General features: G+C 44.4%; 1 protein-coding gene across 4 annotated transcripts in view; it reads left to right on the plus strand.

The window, feature by feature from the left end:
• Positions 1–3,680: 3,680 nt before the first annotated feature.
• Positions 3,681–22,650, plus strand: part of TIMD4 (T cell immunoglobulin and mucin domain containing 4) — a 39,348-nt gene continuing 20,378 nt past the window's right edge. The window contains exons 1-6 of one of the 4 annotated variants that reach the window (XM_005672593.4): positions 3,681–3,766; positions 9,184–9,522; positions 11,957–12,229; positions 14,477–14,557; positions 15,586–15,666; positions 19,378–19,509. In XM_005672593.4, the coding sequence (XP_005672650.1) occupies positions 3,709–3,766; positions 9,184–9,522; positions 11,957–12,229; positions 14,477–14,557; positions 15,586–15,666; positions 19,378–19,454 (909 nt within the window). In that variant the 5' untranslated portion in view covers positions 3,681–3,708 and the 3' untranslated portion in view covers positions 19,455–19,509. Of the gene's footprint in view, positions 3,767–9,183; positions 9,523–11,956; positions 12,230–14,476; positions 14,558–15,585; positions 15,667–19,377; positions 19,510–22,650 lie in introns of those variants that run through there. The other 3 variants (XM_021076831.2, XM_021076832.2, XM_021076834.2) reach the window with 3 other exon arrangements.

Consider the following 22,650-nt stretch of genomic DNA (forward strand, 5'->3'; position numbering starts at 1 on the left):
CTGGGAACCTCCATACGATGTGGGTGCTGCCCTAAAAAGACAAAAAAAAAAAAAAAAAAAAAAAGTGGACTAAAATGACATTTTCCTTACAACATTTTATCTTTCCTGGTTAAAATAATTGCCTCATTTCCCCCCTTTCTTAAGTTCCTAATTTCCATTGAATTTCATTCCAAATGTTCTAACCTGTATGTCAAAGATTTATCAAATCTATTTTCAGAATATCTAAATGCATAAGGTAATCTGTCAGTTACACCCTCCCCTATCATCCCAAATCTTATTCCTCTGCCTTTGGGCTCCCTCTGTTTGGTTGCTATAGCAACACCCCCCTCACCTCCAATGAACTTCCTGGTAGTCACACCTTTGTATTGTTCCCTCCATTTGAATCCAGGATAGACTTCTAACTTTTTGACCAAAAGAATACTGTGGAAATGATACTGAAAGATATCTAAGGCTAGGTCATAATCACTGCAGATTCTTCCTGACCCTGTTGGAATGCTCATGTTTGAGAAAGCCAGGTATTATATAAGAAATCCATCTATTGTGATAGAATTTTTTGCCATAATATAAGGAAATCCAAGGTACCATGTGGAGAGAGACAGTTGCCTGTCCAGCCCCTAACTCTTCAAGCCATTCTATCAACTTGTTAGACATGGGAGTAAAAAAGGCATCTTGGGTTATCAGTTATGTGAATGAACAAGTTATCATTGAACACAGTTATCATTAAACAGTCCAGTTTAGTCCTAAGGTAGCTCTATCTCCAGTCACTGCAACTGAATGAGAACAACCCAGCTAAGCATAATCAACCCAAGGCATCATGAAAAGTAATACTACACTGCTGTTGAGGTACTAAGTGTGGAGTGGTTTGTAATGTAGCAATAGATAATGGGAACAGTTTATCTCTAGGTCTGCTGTGCAGTTTCCTTTCTCCAATTTTCCTATGTTTGACGTCCTCTTTTCCGGATCCCATGATTTTTGGTTTTCTGGTGAACTTTCCAACTTTATTATAGATTTCCCTCCATATCTTCCTAAGAAAGGGGGAAGGGGAATTTTGAATCTATCTATATCTGAAAAAGTCTTCATTGTACTCTTCCATTTGAGTAATAATTTGGCTGGGAAAGGATTCTAGATTGAAAATCATTGTCCCCTGTGAATTTGGAAAGCATTCCTGAATTATTTTCTAGCTTGGCTATTTAGATGCCCTTCTTTTTGTGGTATTGTTAATTTTGTAGTTATAGTTGATTTACAATGTTCTGTCAATTTCTGCTGTATAGCCAAGTGACCCAGTTATAATATACATACATTCTTTTTCTCACATTATCCTCCATCATGTTCCATCACAAGTGATTAGATATAGTTCCCTGTGCTATACAGCAGGATGTAAACTCTTGGTCTTTTAAACCCTGTGCTCACAGCTTTCAATGCAATATGCTTTTTTTTTTTTTCCCCCTCTCTGGAATCTTTTACTATCTTCTCCTGATGTCTAATATTCTTACATTTTATGATAATATACTATCTTTGTGGGTTTTTTTTTTTTTTCATGAAGTTTAGCCTTTAGTTGGCCTTCTCAATCTGGGGGCTCATGTCTTTTAGTTATGAGAATTAAGAAACATTTTCTTTAATAATTTCCTACTTTTGGAGTTCCCATCATGGCTCAGCAGAAATGAATATCACTAGCATCCATGAGGATGCAGGTTTGATCCGGGGCTTCACTTGTTGGGTTAAGAATCCAGCACTGCTGTGAGCTGCAGCGTAGGTCGCAGATGCAGCTGGGATCCCACATTGTTGTGGCTGTGGTGTAGACCAGTGGCTACAGCTACAATTTGATCCCTAGCCTGGAAACCTCCATGTGGTATGAGTGTGGTCCTTAAGAGACAAAATAATAATAATAATAATAATAATAATAATAATTTCCTACTCTCTATTTTCCTTTTTAATACTCTGAAACACCCCTGGCGATTTGACTTTATAGATGGGTTGTATTTTTTGGAAATTTTCCTAAACTGTCTTTCAAATTTTCCATAAAATTTGGGAGCAAGTATAATCTTTTAAATTTCTAAGCGCTTTTTCTTTTTCTCCGATTTTTCCTTTTTACAGTTTCTCTCTTCTTTTTCTCTTTCAGAAGATGCTATTGTTACCACTAGGACTTTTTTTTTTTTCTTTTCAGGGCTGCACCTTTATCATATGGGAGTTCCTGGGCGAGGGATGAAATCAGAGGTGCAGCTGCCGGCCGACACCACAGCCCCAGCAAGGCTGGATCCGAGCTGCATCTCCAACCTACACTGCAGCTTGCAGCCAACACCAGATACTGAACCCATAGAGCAAAGTCAGGGATCGAACCCGCATCCTCGTGGATCCTAGTCGGATTCATTACCACTGAGCCACGACAGGAACTCCTTCACCCAGTGTTTGTATATTCACCAATACTTCAGCATGAGAAATGGAAAGGCTTAAGGCTCATTTGGCTAGTTACAGTTAAATGGGATTACCGAAAAAAAAAAAAAAAAAGTCTTGAACATTTGCACATCCTTAAATCCCCTCTCTGGGGCTAAGTAGCAACTGACCACTGGTATGCTTGCCCTTAGGGTCACAGATCAAAGGAGAGGGTAGTAATTAAGATCAGGGGCTTTGGGCTCAGAAACTCTTGGGCTTGCGTTCTTTCTGCTTCTACAGCATTTTTGCTGTGAATGCTATTTACTTAGCTTCCTTAAGCTTCAGTTTTCTTATCTGTTAAATGGGAAAAAAATGTCTAGTTCTTAGGGTTGTGAGAATGAAATAGTATATCCATGTCATGCAGCAAAGTGCCTGGCATATAACTAGTCATTCAACCACTAACAATGATGAGGATGATGGGATACATCTGTTTTAGAAGACACATCGGGCTGGTGAGCCTTGTTTTGATTCCTCCTTTAACAAGTTCTGTGGTCCTGAGTGTCTCATGGAATCCCCAGGGTCCAGAAGGGCCAAAAATCCCATCTAGTTCAGGCCCCGAAATCTGCTTCATGAGTTGTCTTTTGTGTTCTTTCTCATCAAGTGGTGATGGAATTGGGTCTAGACCTTGGGCTCCTGTGTTACCTGAGCCTGCCCTCAAACTCTCACCATAGGCGTCCTCTATAGAACCTCTCCTTTCCTTGCCTCGTAAACTCTAATGGTGGTTTTGATTTATGTGATGGCTGATGACAGTTCTGCTTTCATTTCTCCATTATCAGGGCCCGGGGCCCAAGGGTCTGGGCGTGGGAAAATCCAGAATGGCAACAGAACCTAATTCCCATCTAGCTTTCCTTTGGCTCTCAAGAGCAGTCTTTGTATAAACCACCCAGTGGGAGAGGTAAGCGCATTTTATTTAAACTGCATGGCAGCCAGGAGGACAGCGACCGACACACCATTTGCAAGTGCGCAGACACACAAGCGCTCGCACCAATGTTCGCGCACGTGGAAGAAGTCCCCTATGGGAGTGGACAAAGCGGTGCGTGCACACCCACACCATCGCCCCCCACGTTTGCACACAAACATGAGGGGCCAGGACAAAAGTGCTCAGCACATTTTATAATACATCCCAGATGAGGGAGGCCATTCAGGAGGGAGGAAAGGGAAGATGATGAGGCAAAAGAGAAATGAAACCAGAAGGTCCCGCCCTGTCAGCATTATCTGGAGTATAAGAAATGGAATTTGGACAGACAGACAGACTCCTGGGCCCTGCCAACAGTCAAAATGTCCAAGGGGCCTCTGATTTTCTGGCTGGTGATTGAGCTCTGGCGGCTTTGTCTGAGTAAGTGTTTTCATGGAGTCTTTATCTGAATAAGTGTGCTGAGTCTTTCCATCCAGGAAGCCCTGGAAAGTGTGGTATCCTGTGATGGGTTTCTGTGCTTGATAAGGACCTCATAAAAAAGCCGAAGCCTGTTTTATTCCTCCATCCACTTAAGTTCTCTTCTTTGAAAGATCTCTCCCTTTCTTTGCTAGACAGGGTTTATCTTGAGACTGGTTTGGGGGTTTTAAGGTTGGGGAGTAAGTATGTTCATACCAGAAATGGCAATTTAAGAAGAGGCACAGAAACAAGGGATCAGACAAAATGGGGAAAAGACATGTTCTTTGCCGGTGTTGCTAGCACCGTCAGAGCCAGGGGAATTTGTTCTGGTAAGAGCTCTCGTTATAATTGTTATTTTTCTCTGTAGTGGTAGGAGTTTTTGTTTGCTTCTTGGTGTGTTTTCTTTTACTGGGGATCAGGTGTCAAGGTGCGGTTTACCTTTTCAGCACATCTTTCCCAGATTTGGGATGATGCAGATGTCCACACTGCATCTGCAATAGGGCAGAATGCTCTGGGCTGAGCTGGAGTCCCATCTTGGTCACTAACCATGGACACTGGTGATTATGGCCCTTCCATGTATGAAATGAGGGACATGGATAAGACCAGTTTTAAAAATCCGTGATTCTAGGACTAGCCAATATCTAGTGTGCCTTGCCGTTTTAAAAGTTCATAGTTGTCTGCACATGAATTTTTCAAATGCACTGCATGAGAAAACACCTACATTCCAAGGAAAGCAGGCCTCCGTCGTATTGTTCTGTGTGCCTTGCTTTCCTCTATAACTCCATGCATCCTCTGGTATCCATGGTGAGGCATTTCCTGACCATGCAGAGCCTCCAAACTGGTCTACGTGTTTCTGCTATGAGTTCCTGTCCTCCCTGGAGTCCCCACCCCCATTAGAGAACATGTCACCCTGTCGTAATGGGTCACTTTACTGCCTCTCTCCTGGATACCCTGTAGGAGTTGATGGAGAGAAAGCAATTCCTGTCCCTTTCCTTGTCATTATTTTTGACTGGTCTTTGTCTTGTCCTGGAGACTGGAGGTGTGGAGGGTTTTATTTTGTTATGCCGATTGTCGCTATGGCTGGACGCTGATTGAGTGGGCTTCTCCAGCCCCCCTTGAAGAAGACAGCACCTGGTGAATGGTCTGGTTTTTCATTTGTGCCTTTCCTAAAATGACCATTTTATTTTATTTTATTTTATTTATTTTTGGTTTTTAGGGCTGCACCCACGGCATATAGAAGTTCCCAGGCTAGGGGTCAAATCAGAGCTGTAGGCGCCAGCCTACGCCACAGCCACAGCAACACCATACCCGAACTGAGTCTGCTACCTACACTGCAGCTCATGGCGATGCTGGATATATTAACCCACTGATCTAGGCCAGAGCTCAAACGCACGTCCTCATGGATACTAGTCGTGTTCGTTACCACTGAGCCACAACAGAACTCCCTAAAATGACCATTTCAGAAGACAGTGACTGCTCAGACTCCTCAAGGATCACAGATGGAAGTGCTCTTAAAAGATGCCAAATCCGAAGGTCCCACTATGGTACAACGAGATCAGCAGCATCCCTGCATCGCCAAGGATACAGGTTCCATCCCAGGCCCAGCACCGTGGATTAAAAGAGCTGGCATTGCCACAGCTCTGGCTGTGACTTGGATTCAGTCCCTGGGAACTCCATACGCTGTGGGGCAGCCAAAAAAAAAAAAAAAAAAAAAAAAAAAAGATGCCAAATCAAACCTCTCACTCTATAGATGATAAAATTGAGGCCCAGATTAGGAAAGGGCCTTGCTTAAGGTCACCAGCTAGAGAAGGAACCAAGCTGGCCCCAGGAATCAGATTGTACCCCTTAATCCAAGGTAATTCCTAAAAAGGGAAATTGATTGGATGCCAGTGATTCCTTTGCTCCAGGATATTTTTGCAGCTGGAAGGAACAATTTCTCATCCTATGTCTAAATTCTGAAATGCCTGATTACTTGTACTAATTGTTTATTAATTTCAGGTGGTATTTAATACTCTATATGATGTGACCTTGAGAACTGTTTCTGAGGCAAGCGCTGTCTATCCCTTCTGTCTTATGACGTTAATGAGATCAGGATTGATGTGGCTTTCCTCCAAAAAACACAAAAGCAGTAACTGGCAGAATGAGGTTTCCAACGTAAGCCTAACGAGTGCTTTTCTGCCACACCTTCTTCCTTTTTTCAATAATAATTTTTAATCCAATGAGTAATACAGAAAACTTTAGTGAAACAGTTCAAATGTTGCAAAGCTAAAATCCCTTTGACTACGACCCCTAAGCCCAGTCTCTTTCCTCTGATCGAAGAGCTGCTGACACAATGAGTTGGGTGTGTGTCTCACCAGCCACTTTCCTATACGTTTACCTTCATTAAGTTTGTACCTACAAAAACCTGAAAATTGATTTTTTTTTATTTTGTAAAGAGTTGTGTATTTTATGCATCATTTTGAAATTTCCCCTTTTCATGCATTAATAAGGCTTGGGGGAATTCTCATCATGGCTTCGCGGAAACGAATTTGACTAGCATCCATTAGGACGCAGGTTCCATTCCTGGTCTTGCTCGATGGGTTAAGGATCCAGCATTGCCGTGAGCTGTGGTGTAGGTCGCAGACATGGTTCAGATCCTGAGTGGCTGTGGCTATGATATAGGCCAGCAGCTACAGCTCCAATTCAACCTCTAGCTTTGGAACCTCCATATGCCACAGGTGCGGCCGTAAAAAGACAAAAAAAAAAAAAAAAAAAAAAAAAAAAGCTTGGGGTTTTCATGCCAGTTGATGTCAATCTGTCTAATTCTATTAATCCCGTACAAATGGTTGCATGGAATGACCATGCCATGGCTTAGCCACTCCCCACATACACGCTGCATTCCACTCATGTACGTATGACGCTGCAGGAAACATTTGCAAATAGGTGTCCTCACGCATATGTGCTTTTCTAGAGCAGATAACAAAACATGAAATTGCTCAGGCTTAGCTACCTCACAAGTGTGTTGGACATTCATCGAAACTGCCCAATCGCCCCAGAGTGTGGCTGTACTAACTCATATGCCGTTTCACTCAGTTTATTCCAAGAGGAGAAGTTATTTCCTAAGTCCCCATCTGGCCAAAGCTTGATAGTCTCAGTGTTCTAAATGTTTGCCAGTGAAATAGGTGAAATTTACTGACCACTTATATTTCCTTATTAAAAATTGCCCATTTGGTCCTTTGCTGGCTTTTCTATTGAGTCTTTCTTTATGGAGTAGTAGGGTGCCTCCTTACATACTGTGATACTTGGGAAAATAAGCTGTTGAATCTCCAGTAGAAATAATACTGTCATATGTTTTGTATTAATTTGCCAAATATTCTTAGGGACAATCTCATATTTTATTTTATATTTTATTTTGTGGCTGCACCTGCTGCCTATGGAAATTCCTGGGCCAGGGTTTGACCTACGCTGCAGCTGCAGCAACACTGGATCCTTTAACCTACTGCAAGGGGCCAGGGAACCAACCCATGCCTCTTCAGAGACCAGAACAGCTGCAGTCAGATGTTTAAACCACTGCACCACAGCGGGAACTCCACAAGCTCATATTTTAGAAGCTAGTTTTAGGTGCACGTGTTCTGGGATGCTCACACAGCTGTGGGTGATGACAATTCTTTTTTCCCTGGCTTCTCGGGGAGGAGGGGGGCAAAATGGGCTTCCTGAGCATTTATAGTCTGTGAAACATCCCCACTGTGGCAAGGTAAAGAGATGATGAATTCAGGAAAGGCACCAGTCTGGTCTGAACTTGGAATGAATTTTCATCGTGAGAGCCAACTCTGAAAAGCCCAGCAAGCACATCATTTGGCTTACTGCCAGGGTAACTTTATGGCTTGTGCCCACTTTCTCTCCAAGAGGGGTAGCTGCAAGTTGGTGAAACCTGGGTCAGGAAGGAACCCAGTGCCACTGGCCATGTCTTATACAACTTAGCCAACTAGGTTAACAGAGTTAGTGAGTGGAGAGTCTTACAGGAGGGTTTCTTGAAGAGACGCAGAGATCTAGATAGCTAAGAAGGGACCAGATGTCATCCAGAAGTACAACAAGTCTGTCTCTCCTTTCAAAAGCATGGTTGGTTCAGATGATCACTGGTGCTCAGTGAAACCAGAGCTTTTAACATTTGCAGCCGTGAAAATGTTTCACTGACTCTCAGAGACGGAAATGATCTTAGAAGAGATTGTCCAGTGGCCCGCAAACACTGAGTGAGTCCTCAGTGATGCCAGCATAACCCAGAGAATGTGATTATGTATGTTTCCATGGGGCTTGGCTGGAAAGGGTTGGGCAAAAAAATAGGTATTTTTTAGTAAGCTCCCCGGGTCATGCTGATGAGCAGCTGAAATTGTGAAACACAGAAACGTCATTTTACATATGGTGATTATGTTCCATTTCACATAGCTAATATGGTAAACCTAATCCTCCAGCATTTTTGTATCACAGCTGCCTTTCTAAAGAATTCCTGCAGAAGTTCCCATCATGGCTCCAGCAGAAACGAATCTGACTAGCATCCATGAGTTCGCAGGTGCCATCCCTGGCCTCTCTCAGTGGGCCAAGGATCCGGCGTTGATGTGAGCTGCGGTGTAGGTCGCAGATGCAGCTCGTATCTGGCATTGCTGTGGCTGTAGCGTAGGCCAGCAGCTACAGCTCTGATTCAACCCCTGACCTGGGAACTTCATATGCTGTGGGTATGACCCTAAAAAGACAAAAAAAAAAAAAAAAAAAATCCTCGAATGCCACCTACGTTTATATTCTCTAGCAAGATACAAATGGTCCAGGGCAATGAATTTCTACGTCTAGGGCTAAAAGGAGGGGAGGACAATGTTATATAATTCAGGGCCCCATCTACCTGCCATAGCACACTCTGGGTTGGAAGGAAGAGGGAGACCCCTGGGAAGCACTCAGCTGAATGTGATCACTGCTTATTGAGCTGCCATGGGAAGAGTGCTGTTTGGGACCTGTTTCTGTGAGTTAGTGGGACTGGGTTAAAGGATCTGGTTGGTCCATTGAAGAACCAATCAGCTTATTGCATAGAACTCAAGACCCTGAGTTTTTAAGTCAGTGAATCTGCTGTGGCCATGAGGTCAGAGACTCAGATAGTCAACTGTTTCCACTTGCAGGATAGAAGGTTGTGAGTTCAGAGCTTAGGAACATTGAGGGGCCTGGTAGAATTTGGGCTCAAGAAACTTATACACTGTGACTCTCTTCATCTTCCTAGAAGCAGAAGTTCCCATCATGGCTCCAGCAGAAACGCATCTGACTAGCATCCATGAGTTCGCAGGTGCCATCTGCACCATCCTTGTGAGTTTATTTCAGAGTTTTAGTACCTCACGACCTAGTTTTCTCATCTTTTCTTGCAGCTCCAACTGCCGCAGAAATCGTCGTGACGGGGTTTTTGGATCAGTCGGTGACTTTGCCCTGTATGTACTCATCCTGGTCTCCTAACAGCAATAGCATGTGCTGGGGCAGAGGCCCGTGTCCCAAATCCAAATGCAATGATATGCTTCTCTTCGCTGAAGGGAAGAAGGTGGTGTCGAGGAAGTCAGCCAAATATGACCTTCTGGGGAATATCCAGAGAGGGGATGTCTCCTTGACTATCTACAACACCAAGCCAGGTGACAGCAGTGTGTACTGCTGCCGCATCGAGGTGCCTGGCTGGTTCAACGATGTGAAGATAAATATTCGCCTGGAGCTGAGAGGTGAGCACAGAAGGACTCCTGTCTGTGGAGGGAGAGGTTCAGGTTAACAGGTCATGGATTCAAGGGGTGATGTTGGAGGAGCTGCAGCTTCTTTGGCAATGAGAGGGTGGATTAAATACGAGGCACGTTTATGATGAGAAGAGACACTATCTGGAGCCAATGGAGCCAAGAAGCCCACGGGAATGAGTGACAGAGTGGAAGGTGGAGGGAGAGGGCGGGGAAGGGGACCAGTGAATTGTAGGGCCAGTCTGAAGAGGGCAGCTGCTTCTTATCTAGGGGATTTTCATCTTGCAGAAATTTGGACCCAGGGTTTACAGATCTCCTAATTTTTATGTGAACTCAATGGGTTTTCAAATGTTCGCAAGGACTTCAAAATTTTTAAAAATATAAGCGTTCTTGTTGTGACTCCATGGGTTAAGAACCCAACATAGTGTCCATGAGGATGCGGGTTCTATCCCTGGCCTCGCTCAGTAGGTTAAATATCGGGTGTTGCCTCAAGCTGCAGCATATATAGCAGATGCAGCTCAGATCTGGCATTACTGTTTTTGGCTATGGCTCCAGCTGCAGCTCTGATTCACCCCCCCCCCCCACCCCCAGCCCAGGAACTTCCATATGCCACAGCTGTGGCCCTAAAAAGAAAGTAATAATAATAAAAGAAACCACTAGGTGGAGGAAATAAAATGTGGCTTTGGGTTAGCTTCAGTCCACGAGGCAACAGTCTGCAATTACTGGCAGAGGGGAAAGGACAGGGCGATAGTCAAATCGGTTTTCAGGTGATCATTCCTTCTGTTGCTGTCAATTGCTTTTGATGAAATTTGCAACATGGCAGAACTCCTAAAGATTTGAGCTTCATAGGGGCAGCCTATGGTTGAATTATGCAGCAATAATCACCTCTCCAGCCTGTCTGGAATGGAGCCACTCAAAGTCAGCTGTGTTCAGCCTGCACCAAAAATGAAGATTCTTAAGCTCTGTTCCTCACTGGTCTGGCATCTTGGAAGGCAGGGTCTGGCTGGCCAGAGGCTTCCCAAATTTCTTAGGTTACTTTCATGCGCTCTAAAATTTGAGAACAACGGATGTGAATGCTTCTAATTAGAGAACTGTCATAGGCATTAGTATATTTTCTGCTCAAAGCAACTTTGTGAGATAAGGGATTATTCAGATTTGTTGAAGTTACATGAAGCTATTCCAAGTCTTACTTTTCAAGCCTGATCTAACCAAGTCTTATTTTATGAAATACTGGTTGACTTCAACACTCAATGAAGTCAGTTCTAAGTTTGCTTGAAACTAATGATGTCTTTCTCGTCCATTAGAGTTTATGGACATTTGGCATATTTAAGAGATGGTGGTATCTGTAGAATAACTGTAGCTAAATGGACTCAAATTCAAGTGTTTAGGGGGTGAGTGGGGGCTGGCATGAACTGATCTTTAATATCTGAAAGAGGTTCCCTTTTCACCCTATGTTGCACTCTCAGGGCTTGCTTTTTTTAGATTTTAATTTTATTTTGTTGTGGAAAGATTCAGCATGAGCTCTATGCGCTTCACAAATTTTCAAGTGTGCAACAACCCTGTTGTTAACTATGGGTACGATGTGTGCAGCACATCTCTAGAGCTTATGCATTTTGCTTGACTGTAGTTTTGCTTGGGCTCACTTTTGATGTGACCATTCATTTACGCATGCATGCAATGTTTTCAGAATGACTGCTATGTGTTGCACTGTGGTAGTTATTAGAGTTGTAGCAGAGAACAGAATATGTAGCAGCTTTTCCTTCATGCTGTTTACAGTGTACTAGGAATAGCAGATATTCAATAATAATCAACAAATAAATGTGTTGTTAGGCACTGTAACACGTGCTGTGAAGGTCAAGTATGGGTGCAAAAAACCCACTGTTTTATAGAATACAGAAGACCTCCTTGCAGAACTGTCCTCTTAGCTGAGACTCGAGGGGTTAAGTAGGAGTCGGTCTAAGAAGACTGAGACAAGGAATCAGTTAGGACAAAGTTCCTTCTACTGGAAGGTCACTAATATGGTGAAAGCACTGCAGAAAGGCCAGTGGGCTGGGGAAGTGAGAAGAGAGTGGAAGCCTGAAATTGGAAAGAAAGAACCAGAGTAGGTGGGCTCTTGTGGGTGAGGTTGGGGGTTGGGTCTCTATCTCAAGGGCAAGGAGGACCCAGTGAAAAAAAAGTTTTAAGTGGGTTGTGACATAATTAGATGTGGCATTTTCAAAGATTACTCTAGCCAATGTGTGAAGAAAGAATGGAAAGGGCAAGACTGGAACTAAGAACCCCAGTTATCATGGGCCTCTTAATGGTCCAGGTACATGGACCAGGTGAGGCAGGAGAAACACAGAGAAATGGATGGATCTCAGGTATATCTGTGTTGTTTCCCTCTTCTTCATCTCTACTTGGCCTCAGACATACCTTCTATTGGTTACAGCCCCCACAACAACCACCCGTCGTCCAACCACCACCACCACCACCACCACCACCACCACCTCTGCTGCTGTGGCGACAACCATCACTGTGCTTCCAACAACAGCCGTGACTACGCCTGACCCCACAACCAGAGCACCGCTTCAGATCAGAACCACCAATGCCCTCACAACCACAGCAACTATGTGCCCTCTGACAACCGCAGGCTTCCTTCCCGAGGAAGACACGATTCCTCTGACCCATGAACCACCTACCGAAAGGCCCTTCCTCACTGCAGGTACCTGTTTCACCTGGGCATTCTCTCCCTTCTGCTGGTCACACATATCTTGGATGCCTTGGAAGAGGGTCCCCCTGCAGAATGGGGCAGCCCAGCGACTTGCTCTTGAGTGTGTGTGTGTATGTTAGTTTGCTAGGGCTGTCGGAACAAATACCACAAACTGGGTGGATTAAACAACAGGAGTTTACTTTCTCATAATTCTGGAGTCTGAAAGTCTGAGATCAAGGTGCCATCATGTTGGTTCCTTCTGAGATCTTTGTCCTGGGTTTATAGATGGCTGTCTTCTCTCTGTGTGTCTGTGACCTGGTCTCCTCTTTTTATGAGAATGCTGCTCATATTGGATGAGGGCCCATCCATATGACCTCATTGTACCTTAATGACCTCTTTAAAGATTCTGTCTCTGGAGTTCCCGTTGTGGCGCAATGGTTAATGAATCCAACTAGGAACCATGAGGTTTTGGGTTCGATCCCTGGCCTCGTTCAGTGGGTTAAGGATCTGGTGTTGCCGTGAGCTGTGGTGTAGGTCGCAGATGCGGCTTGGATCCCGTGTTGCTGTGGCTCTGGCGTAGGCCAGTGGCTACAGCTCCAATATGACCCCTAGCCTGGGAACCTCCATATGCCGTGGGAGCGGCTCAAGAAAAGGCAAAAAGACAAAAAATAAATAAATAAAAAAAATAAAGATTCTGTCTCTAAATACGGTCACCTTCTGAGCTACTTGGGACTTAGGGCTTCAGCTTGAATTTGTGGAGGACACAATTCAATCCATAACTCTGTGTGTGTGTGTGTGTGTGTGTGTGTGTGTGTGTGTGTGTGTAGCTTTGCTAAATTGTTCTTTTTTGTTGTTTTAGGGTTTCCTTTTTGTTGCTGTTTTCTTCCTTTGTGCTTTTGAAAGGTCATCATTTTTGGTTCTCCAGTTGACCTCCCAGGAGGTTTGGAGATGCTTAGTAAAGAACCAGGAAATGTTACCCTGGGTCAGACTCCAGTTTCAAACTGCCAGGGGTTACGTCTCTTCCTGACCATTAGAGATTGGTTGAAGAAAGACCTCCAGATGCCTTAAAATATACCTTGATGGTGAATTATCTTTCTTTTTCTTTTCTTTTCTCTTCCTTTCTTTTCTTTTCTTTTCTTTTCTTTTTTCTTTTCTTTTCCCTTCCTCCCTCCCTTCCTCCCTCCCTTCCTCCCTCCCTCCCTTCTTTCCTTCCTTCCTTCCTTCCTTCCTCTTTCTCCCTTTCCCTCTCTCCCTTCCTTCCTCCTGAAACTTTCTCTCTCTCTTTTTTTTTTAAAGGCACACCCACGGCATATGGAGTTTCCCAGGCTAGGGGTTGAAGTGAAGCTGTAGCCTCGGCCTATACCACAGCCACAGCAACACCAGATCCAAGCCATGTCTGCTCCCTACACCACAGCTCGCAGCAACTCCAGATCTGTAATTCACTGAGTGAGGCCAGGGATTGAACCTGTGTCCTCATGGATGCTAGTCAGATTCATTTACCCCTGAGCCATGACAGGAATTTCATCCTGAATCTTTCTTGATCTTGCATCTTGGACCCCTCATTGAATAACTAGTTCTATTACTTATGGAAGGTTATCAAAGCTCTGATTTCTGAGGTAAGAATATTATAAAATAATCATTAGATAGATTGAAGGCTTAGGCGCTTCAGCTGCCCTGATGGGGCCTAGATTAATTTAAACAACTTGACAAATTTGAATTGGCTAATTCTGTTATAATCTGAGCGGTCACCTAAAGTCCATGAATGCTAAGCCAATCTTTTCTATCCCTTTGGTCTTTAAAACCATCATCTTAGAATACAGCATTTGCAGTTTTTCCCTTTGATTCCTTTTTTTTTTTCTTTTATTTTTTTAGGGACACACCCGAGGCATATGGAAGTTCCCAGGCTAGGGGTCAGAGCTGCAGCTAGGCCTACACCACAGCCACAGTCATAGCCATGCAGGATCTGAACCACATCTGTGACCTACACCGCAGATCATGGAAACGCTGGATCCTTAACCCACTGAGTGAGGCAGGGGATCGAACCTGCGTCCTCATGGGTGCTAGTCAGATTCATTACCACTGAGCCATGAAAGGAACTCCCCCTTTGGTTCTAAGAATGACCTACCATCCTGGAGGAAAATCTGAAATAGACATGGAAAAGCACAAACAACTATCAAAACAGATCCAATTTGTCCACTCAGCACCAACACTTATTTTTTAGTTGCCTTTTATCAACACTTTTTTTTTTTTTGCTTCCAGAATCAGAAACTGTCCTCTCTAAAACCTCTCAAAGAAGCACTGAGGTGACTTCTACAGACACTGCCTCACTCATTTCCAAAGGTATTTGGACGGGGCTCTCTTTGTCTTTCCTCCTCCTTTAGACTGCAGGGAAACATTGAACAGAGTGTCCCTGGCTCAGATGGCTAGCGACAAGTGTTGGCTCCTGCGTGCCATGAGGCCCACAGGGGATGAATTTTTGTCAAGACTGCATTTGTGGCTCATGAGTTCCTCTGGATTTGAGAGGGAGAGAGAGAGACCCATTGACCTTGATGCGTTCCTGCATTTCTCCATGGAAGTACATCTCTAGAGTGTTTGCCTTTCCACTGGGTTGTGTTCTGCTATCTCATCCCAATTCCAAGCATACCAATCTTCTCTGTTGAAACCCCGAAGGGTGTACTCACCTGATTCCTTGACTTTTTATAGTGGGGGGAGAATTCTTTTATTCATTTCTCCTTTTATCCATTGGCCAGAATTCTTTAGGAATTTGCTAGAGCCCAGGGGCAGAGAATACCCTGAAAATAATTCACATCCTTGGAGGTGCTCGAGGGTACTGCCTGGGCTTGACTATCAGTTTTCGACTGATTATCCTGTGGGTCTCTGGCGTAGGTTGTGTGACTTCATGGATTTAAAGAACTTAGATGGGTGCCTGACACATTAGTAAGCATGCCTGTAGTAGCTGTTACCTTAATGGGGCTTACACTCTAGCAGAGGAAAAAAAGACATCTGTGGGGTCGATAAATCAAGGCTGGTGATAATACGATGTGAAGAGGCAGTAGAGTGCCTCATGTGTACATTCTGGCTGGGTACAAATCATGCCTTTTCTTTGCTGTGTGACTTTGGGAAAGTTACTTGATCTCTCTGGGCCTTCGCTTCCTTACTGGTCAAATGGGAATAATAAAACATCCACTCCGTGTTTCTTTTTGAGAAGTATATGGGAGAAATCATATAGATTATATAGAACAATGTCTGGCATGTACTCAATCTTAGTAAACATTAACTCTTCTTAATGAGGGGGCAGTGGGGCCCCTCAAAGAGTAAGGCAGGCTTCTACCTCAATTTGTTTTCTCCTTTCCTTTTTTTTCCCCCAGAGACCAGAGACTGGATTCTCCAGTCAACGTCCCAGACATCGATGTGGGGAGAGAGGGATTCAGTGACTTCTCAAACCAGAGGTAGGGGGGCTGTGCTCCTGCCAGTGGTTTGTCTGTGGCTGTGGGAACAATTGTCATCTGCGTGTCTTGGGATTGTGCCCTTTGGGTCCCACTGTGGTCACATCCTACATCCTCCCGCAGCTGGGATGAAAGTGAAACTTGCTCACAGCATCAGTGCTGGCTCCTTCCCTCCCTGGCTGGTCCCACTTCTGAAACCTCTCTGCTAGAATCCCCCTTCTTCCTCAGCCACACTGACCTGAAGCTAAGAATTTTAGTAGGAAAACCACTATTGTTTTTTCAAAATATGACTCGATTTTTAATTTAGGCAAATAGTACACGAATGTATTTTTGTTGGGGATACATTTCTAAACAGTCTCAGTAAGATTCTCTTTGACTCCCTTTCTTTAATCCCAGTTCCTCTCCTGAGTTAATCACTGATATTAGTTGAAGGGGATTATTTCTCAGAGCTTTCTCTACTCCCTTATGTGTTGGTATAGGTAGGAAAGTATACAGACTTGTTTTCCATGTGAATTTTTAAAACATGCTCTCATACGCTGTGCAGCCTTCTGCATTTTATTCACATAATATTACACATTGAACCACCTTCATTTTTCATCCATGTAGATCTACATCATTATTTTAAATTGCTCTATGGTATTATTATTATTATTATTATTTTGTCATTTTAGGGCTGCACCTATAGCTTATGGAGGTTCCCAGGCTAGGGGTCTAATCAGACCCCAGCTGCTGGCCTACGCCACAACCACAGCAATGCAGGATCTGAGCCGCATCTGCAACCTACGCCACAGCTCAGGGCAACGCTGGATCCTTAACCCACTGAGTGAGGCCAGGGATTGAACCTGTGTCCTCATGGATACCAGTCAGATTCATTCTGCTGAGCCACGACAGGAATTCCTGCTCTACAGTAACTTACACTATGGGTATTGATAGCATCCATCGCCCATCGAGGGGCATTTTGGTTATTTCAGTGCTTCATCATCATGAATAGTCCGCAGTGAACGTCCTGGTAGATGAGTGCTGCCTTAGGTGTTTATGCAAGTGCTTCTCCAGCTAGGGAAGTGGCCAAGAGGGAGAAAGCCTAGGTTGAACGAAACGGGTGCTTTTCCATGTGATAGCTATTTCAAAATTGTCCTCCAGAAAGGCTGTGCCAGTTTATCTTCCCACCCCCAGACTATCTGCGTTTCCATATCCTCCCTGCCCTTAATATGACCATTTCTTTAATTTTTTTAAAAATCTGCTGAGAAGAAAATGTCATCTCGTTCTTTTGTTGTCCTGATTAACAGAGAGTTGGAGTGCCTTTCTCTGTGTTTATTAGCCAGAAAGCAGCCATCCTTTAAATCTGTGAAGGAGGCAATGTAACAGCATTTGACAAAGGCTCAGAAGATGGAATTAGAGGGGCCAGACAAGAGTGAGTGGAAAGGGGAGAGGTTCTGAAGGAAGATTATCAATCAAGATGAAATGCAAGGGTGATCTCATGATGAAAAGCTTTGGCATGCGCTGACTCCTGCAGTGGGATGATGAGAAATCTGGACTAGATGTCAATAACTAGATGCCGAGGATCCAGAACTTCTTTGGAGTTCTCATGTGGCTCAGTGGGCTAAGGAGCCAGTGTTGTTACTGCTGTTGGTGTGGTGCGGGTTCGATATCTGGCCCAGGAACTTCTGGATGCCATGGGCGCAGCCAAAAGCAAAGAACAAAACAGAAACCAAGAAAGAAAACTTCTTTGTCCGTGGGGTGGGGTAAAAGTGGGGGGGTATTTTCTGGCAGAAGGGAAAGTAGCAACTGGAAAGAGAATAGAGGATGGGCAAAGAGTTTTCCAAACATTATCATTTATTCCACTAAGTCTTGGATTACTTTACATTGACTTGCGAGGAAATAAGAGGTCATCTGATGTGTTACCTTCTTCTCTAATATCTGTAATAATTTCACTGCACTCTTCCTTGGTGAATCTTGGGAGAGAGAGCACTTGTTGTGATACCCAGAAGCAGTGCTGCTGAAGAGGAGCTTGTTACAGGATGGTGTGTCAGTCTCTGTGTAACATCTGCTCACTGTGGAAGAAACCAGGGTTTACTGGGCACATATCATGTGCTAGCACAGTGTCACCTGTTCTCCTGAGCTACTTCATTCAACCCCTCTTAGCAGATGCTCTTATCTCTATTTTATGTAACTTTCTCAAGGTCACACAGCCCTTGAGTGCCAGATCTAGGAAGTCTAGCTCTGATTCCATTCTCTTAGATACTATTTTATTTTGCTTTACCTTTCTGTCTGAAATAAAAGAGCACATTCTTGGAGTTGCCGTTGCGGCTCTTCAGGTTAAGAACCCAACATAGTATCCATGAGGATGTGGGGTTCGATTCCTAGCCTTGCTCAGTGGGTTAAGGATCAGGCATGGTCACAACCTGCCACATCCTGTAAGTCCCAGATGTGGCTCAGATCTGGCATTGCTGTGGCTGTGACACTGGCCAGCGGCTATATCTCCAATTTGGCCCCTAGCCTGGGAACTTCCATATGCCACAGGTACAACCAAAAGAAAAAGAAAAAGAAAAAAAAAAAAAAAGATCACGTTCTTGTCACTTATTCTTTCTTCCCATTGGTTTTTGTAATGAAACATTTGTAATAATCGTGGTACCTACCACCTACTGAGGATTTAGCTTTCTATTAGGTGCTACATAAGCATCTTATTTAACTCTCACAGTGACCTTCTAGTCGGGTACAGATAAAATCCCATTTTATGATAAAGAAATGGAGGGTCAGAGAGTTTATTAGAGGAGCTAACAGCCGCTGAGGTCTGTCCTTGTTTTAACCCGATGGATTTTACATGTATTACCTCATTTGATTTTCGACAAAGTCCTATGAGAGAGGTGGCATTATCACCTCCATTTTAGGGTCCATGAAGGTCAAATAACTTGTCCGGTAGCTGACAGACCTGAATTGCACCCATGTCTACTCAACTCTGATGCCACTTTATCACCGTGCTATGCCACCCCCCTTCCCCATCAACCCTCTGGAACCACTTAAAGAATGAGACTACTTCTTCATTCACATAAAAATGCTTCCAACCCATTTCAGAGAGCCTGCACGCCTCTGTGGGGGCTAAATACCCCCAATTTCCTCCTCACTTCTTTGTGTAATTTTTGGATGGCAAGACCTTCATGGTTGAGTGTTGCTTTCAATCTTCCAAATTGAGCTTGTTGGAATGAGTCTTCCCTAAAATTAGCATAACCTAGAATGGCAATCCTTTACCTCCTTTCTACGGCTGCCTGGAATGGAGTTCAGAGATGTGGAGTGATTTGCCCAAGATCACACAGCAGAGAGAGAGATCTGGGGCTCACACCCAGGTTTCAGGGATGTTACGATAAACTGTGTCCATGGATTCCTAGATGGGATTGTCTTTGGAATGAACTGGGGAGATGGCATGAAGACCCTGAAATTATATATGTGTATAATTGTGACTGTGTCTATGTGCACGCCCATTTTTTCTGGGGGAAAAGTCTAGATTCTCCAAAAATTCTCCAAAGCCCCAAATGGTCAGGAACCGTGATTCAAACACAAACAAACAATAATAACAACAATAAAAATTCTCCTAGGTTTCTCCCCCTTCAGGTAAGGCAGTCAGTTGGGGGAATTGCAACTCTTACCCCTCTGGGAAGCTTGGAAATCAAATCACTCCAACTAGCCCAAGGATTCATTTAATTTTGTGCTTGTCCACAGGAATGTGCGAAATGGTCCCAAATTGCTCTCTAAAGACCCAGCATCTCCAGTGGGTGGGGACTTTGAAGCCAGGGTGAAGAAAACCCCACCACCACATAATTTCCTAAATAAAATGAGATGGCTTGGGATTAAGTCCTCTGCTGATTATGCCTCACCAATATCCCACATTCTTTTTTTCTAGTCCTTTCTTCTCCGTCTTCTGATAGCATTGAGCCGGGGTGAAAAGACTTCTACTGGGGAGTGTGAAGGCTCAGGGTTGTATTCCAATCCCATCATTTTATGATTTTTTTTTCTTTTTCTTTTACAATCTCTGATTCTTGTTCTTTCCTTTCCTAAATCTCACTTTCCTCCAAGGAAGATAATAGGCATACACTTTTTCCAGGGCTAGTAAGGGAGGACGTGCATGGGAAAATGCCTGGTGCATCTGGCTGGTTCATGAGCCCTCATGATGGGGTCTCGTCCTCTCCTTTCTCCATCTTTTCTGCTCTTCCTACTCACACCTTCGTCCTCAAGCCAGGCTGGCAGGGGAACCAGAGGCCACTAGTACCACCTCCCTGCTGACTTGCTGTCCCTTCTAAGTACAGACTCACTTTTTGTTTTATGATTTTTTTTTTTTTAACTGCTTATCACACCCATGAAGCAGCCGATGAGTGACAAAATTCCAAACTTGGGGAAGTGACAAAAGCTTTTAAAAACATCTCATGGGAGTCATTCTCTATTCAGTGTTAGAATGAACCTGTGATCATGAAAGCTTCTCACTGACTCCTTTTCACAGGGGGGTACAGAACTAGCAGTTATTGCTTTAATTCCTGTGGGTAGGCATCGTTTATCTTCTGATGCCTCTGAGTTGTTCTGTCCTTCTCACGTCATTCAACCTCGTGAGGCTCCTCTCTGCCATTTAGGCTTGGAGACCCAACTATGCCTGAAAAAGAGCTGTGGTCCACTTTGCCATGAAAGGGCTTCCTGATTTGTTTTATTTTTATTTTATTTTATTTTTAAAATTTTTTTTATTGGCTGAGTCCACAGTATGTGGAATTTCCTCTTCCGGGGCCAGGTATTGAAACAAAGCCACAGCAGTGACAATGCTGAATCATTCCACTGCCAGGCCACCAGGAAACTCCTGCATTATTTATTTTATAAGACAACTCCTGCTGCTCCAGGGCTCTCTCTACTTTATGTAGACATCATCTGAAGAGGCCCTAGCCAGGGTGGCAGATCCTCACCTCCACTCCATGGCTGCCTAGGAATGGAGCTCAGAGATGTGGAGTGACTTTCCCAAGGTCACACAGCAAGGCTGAGGCAGAGTTGAGACTCACACCCAGGTCTCAGGGGTTTTCAGCTTGGGCCCATGAACTTCTAGGGTGGTGGTATCTGCAGAAAACTGGGAAACGGAAGAAGATGGGAAATTGAGCCCCAGAAATGGGCAGCGATTTGAGAGAGGGCTGAGACCCAAGGTCAGTTCTGCTGACCCCATAAACTCTTGGTCTTTGTCCCAGGACTGGCAGCCACTCTCTCCCTGCAGAGTTTCCCTGGGGGCAGATTTTCACATTTGCTCCTGAAGTGTTGGGATTCACTTTTTCTCAGCCCCTGGGTGGATCATTATACTTATTGGCAGCATGACATCCAAGCTGTAGAATAATTTTCAAAAAATTTTTTTGGCTTTTTTAGGGCCACACCCATGGCATGTGGAGGTTTCCAGGCTAGGGGTCTAATCAGAGCTACAGATGCTGGCCTACGCCACGGCCACAGCAATGCCAGATCTGAGCCATGTCTGCGACCTACACCACAGCTCACCACAACGCCAGATCCCCTACCCACTGAGCGAGGCCAGGGATCAAACCCACAACCTCATGGTTCCTAGTTGGATTTGTTTCTGTTGCGCCACGATGGGGACTCCATAATTTTCAAATTTAATCCACCCAGAGAGGCATGAGGACTTGGCTGTCAACCCAGGAAAAATGGGGGAGGGGGAAGATTCCTCTGGTAACATCTCCCCTCCTTGAGATTCTTCTAGTAGCTTTTTCTTGGCCCCAGGGTTAGGATGGTGGGGAAGTGAGGATCGGGTGCCTTTAGGAGCATTTGTTCTCTTTCTATATTATTCTGTTGTACAAAACCAGCCCCAGCTTCATGGTCCAGAGCAAGCTGGCCTTTCCACGGAATCAAAGGCGTCTCAGAGGGAAAAGTGGCTAGAGATGGGATTTTAGCTCTTTATCTGGGCATTTGGTTTGGATACACGGAAATAGGTACCATGGTATTTGGTAAGGGCCTTTCATATCTGTCATTTGCTAAACATGGCTTACCTAGTTGCTTCTTCATGCATGGCTCAACATACAAAAATGAGAAGGTCTTGACCTCTGCTCTTAAAGTGGTGGGATAGACAGGTTTGACCTCTGCTCTTAAAGTGGTGGGATAGACAGGCTGGTGCAGAGCACACAGTTGTTCAGTGGGCTTTGTTTGGGGACAGAAGTATGAAAGGTGCCTTTGTGGCCCAAAGAAGGGAGAGCTGGATTCTCCCATGGATGGGTGGGCCGGGGTGATTGTGCTTGATCATCTTGGAATGGGCTCTTTAAGAAGGAGAATGTGGCATTCCCATCGTGGCTCAGTGGTAATGAACCTGATTAGTATCCATGAGGACGTGGGTTCGATCCCTGGCCTCACTCAGGGGGTTAAGGACCCAGCATTGCTGTGAGCTGTGGTGTAGGTCACAGACACAGCTCAGACCCTGCATTGCTGTGGCTGTGGTGTAGGCTGGCAACTGCAGCTCTGATTTGACCCCTAGCCTGGGAACCTCTACATGCCTCAGATGCAGCCCTAAAAAGACAAAAAAAAAAAAAAAAAAAAAAGAAGAAGCTTTCATCAAGTAGAGAAGGGTGAACAAATAAGGGAGGACAGCAGATCAAAAACAGAGGGAGGACTTCCCTGGTGGCACAGCAGGCCAAAGGGTCCAGTGTTGTCACTGCTGTGGCTCCAGTTCTTGCTATGGCTCAAGTTTGATCCCTGGCCCCAGTACCTGAGTCTATTGTGGGCACAGCCAAAAAAAAAAAAAAAAAAAAAAAAAAGAAGACAAGAACTTGATAAGAGCATAAAATCTTTGGAGGTTGTTTAATAGCCTAGTTTAATCTCACGAAGACAGGGAGCTAGGAGTGGCCTAGATTTTTTTAAAGGACTTGATTGAAGTGCACAGTGTGATCTCTGTGCGAGGACACCCCGAAGGCCAAAGCTGAGTGATTGTTGGAGAATAAATGTTAGGTGTTCTTTCAAGGAGTTGGAGGG

This window comes from Sus scrofa, chromosome 16 (assembly GCF_054392235.1).
Source record: "Sus scrofa isolate SSC_HxYL_T2T_F1_AM1 chromosome 16, Sscrofa_HxYL_maternal_Yorkshire_Landrace_v2.0, whole genome shotgun sequence".
NCBI classification, from domain to species: Eukaryota; Metazoa; Chordata; class Mammalia; order Artiodactyla; family Suidae; genus Sus; species Sus scrofa.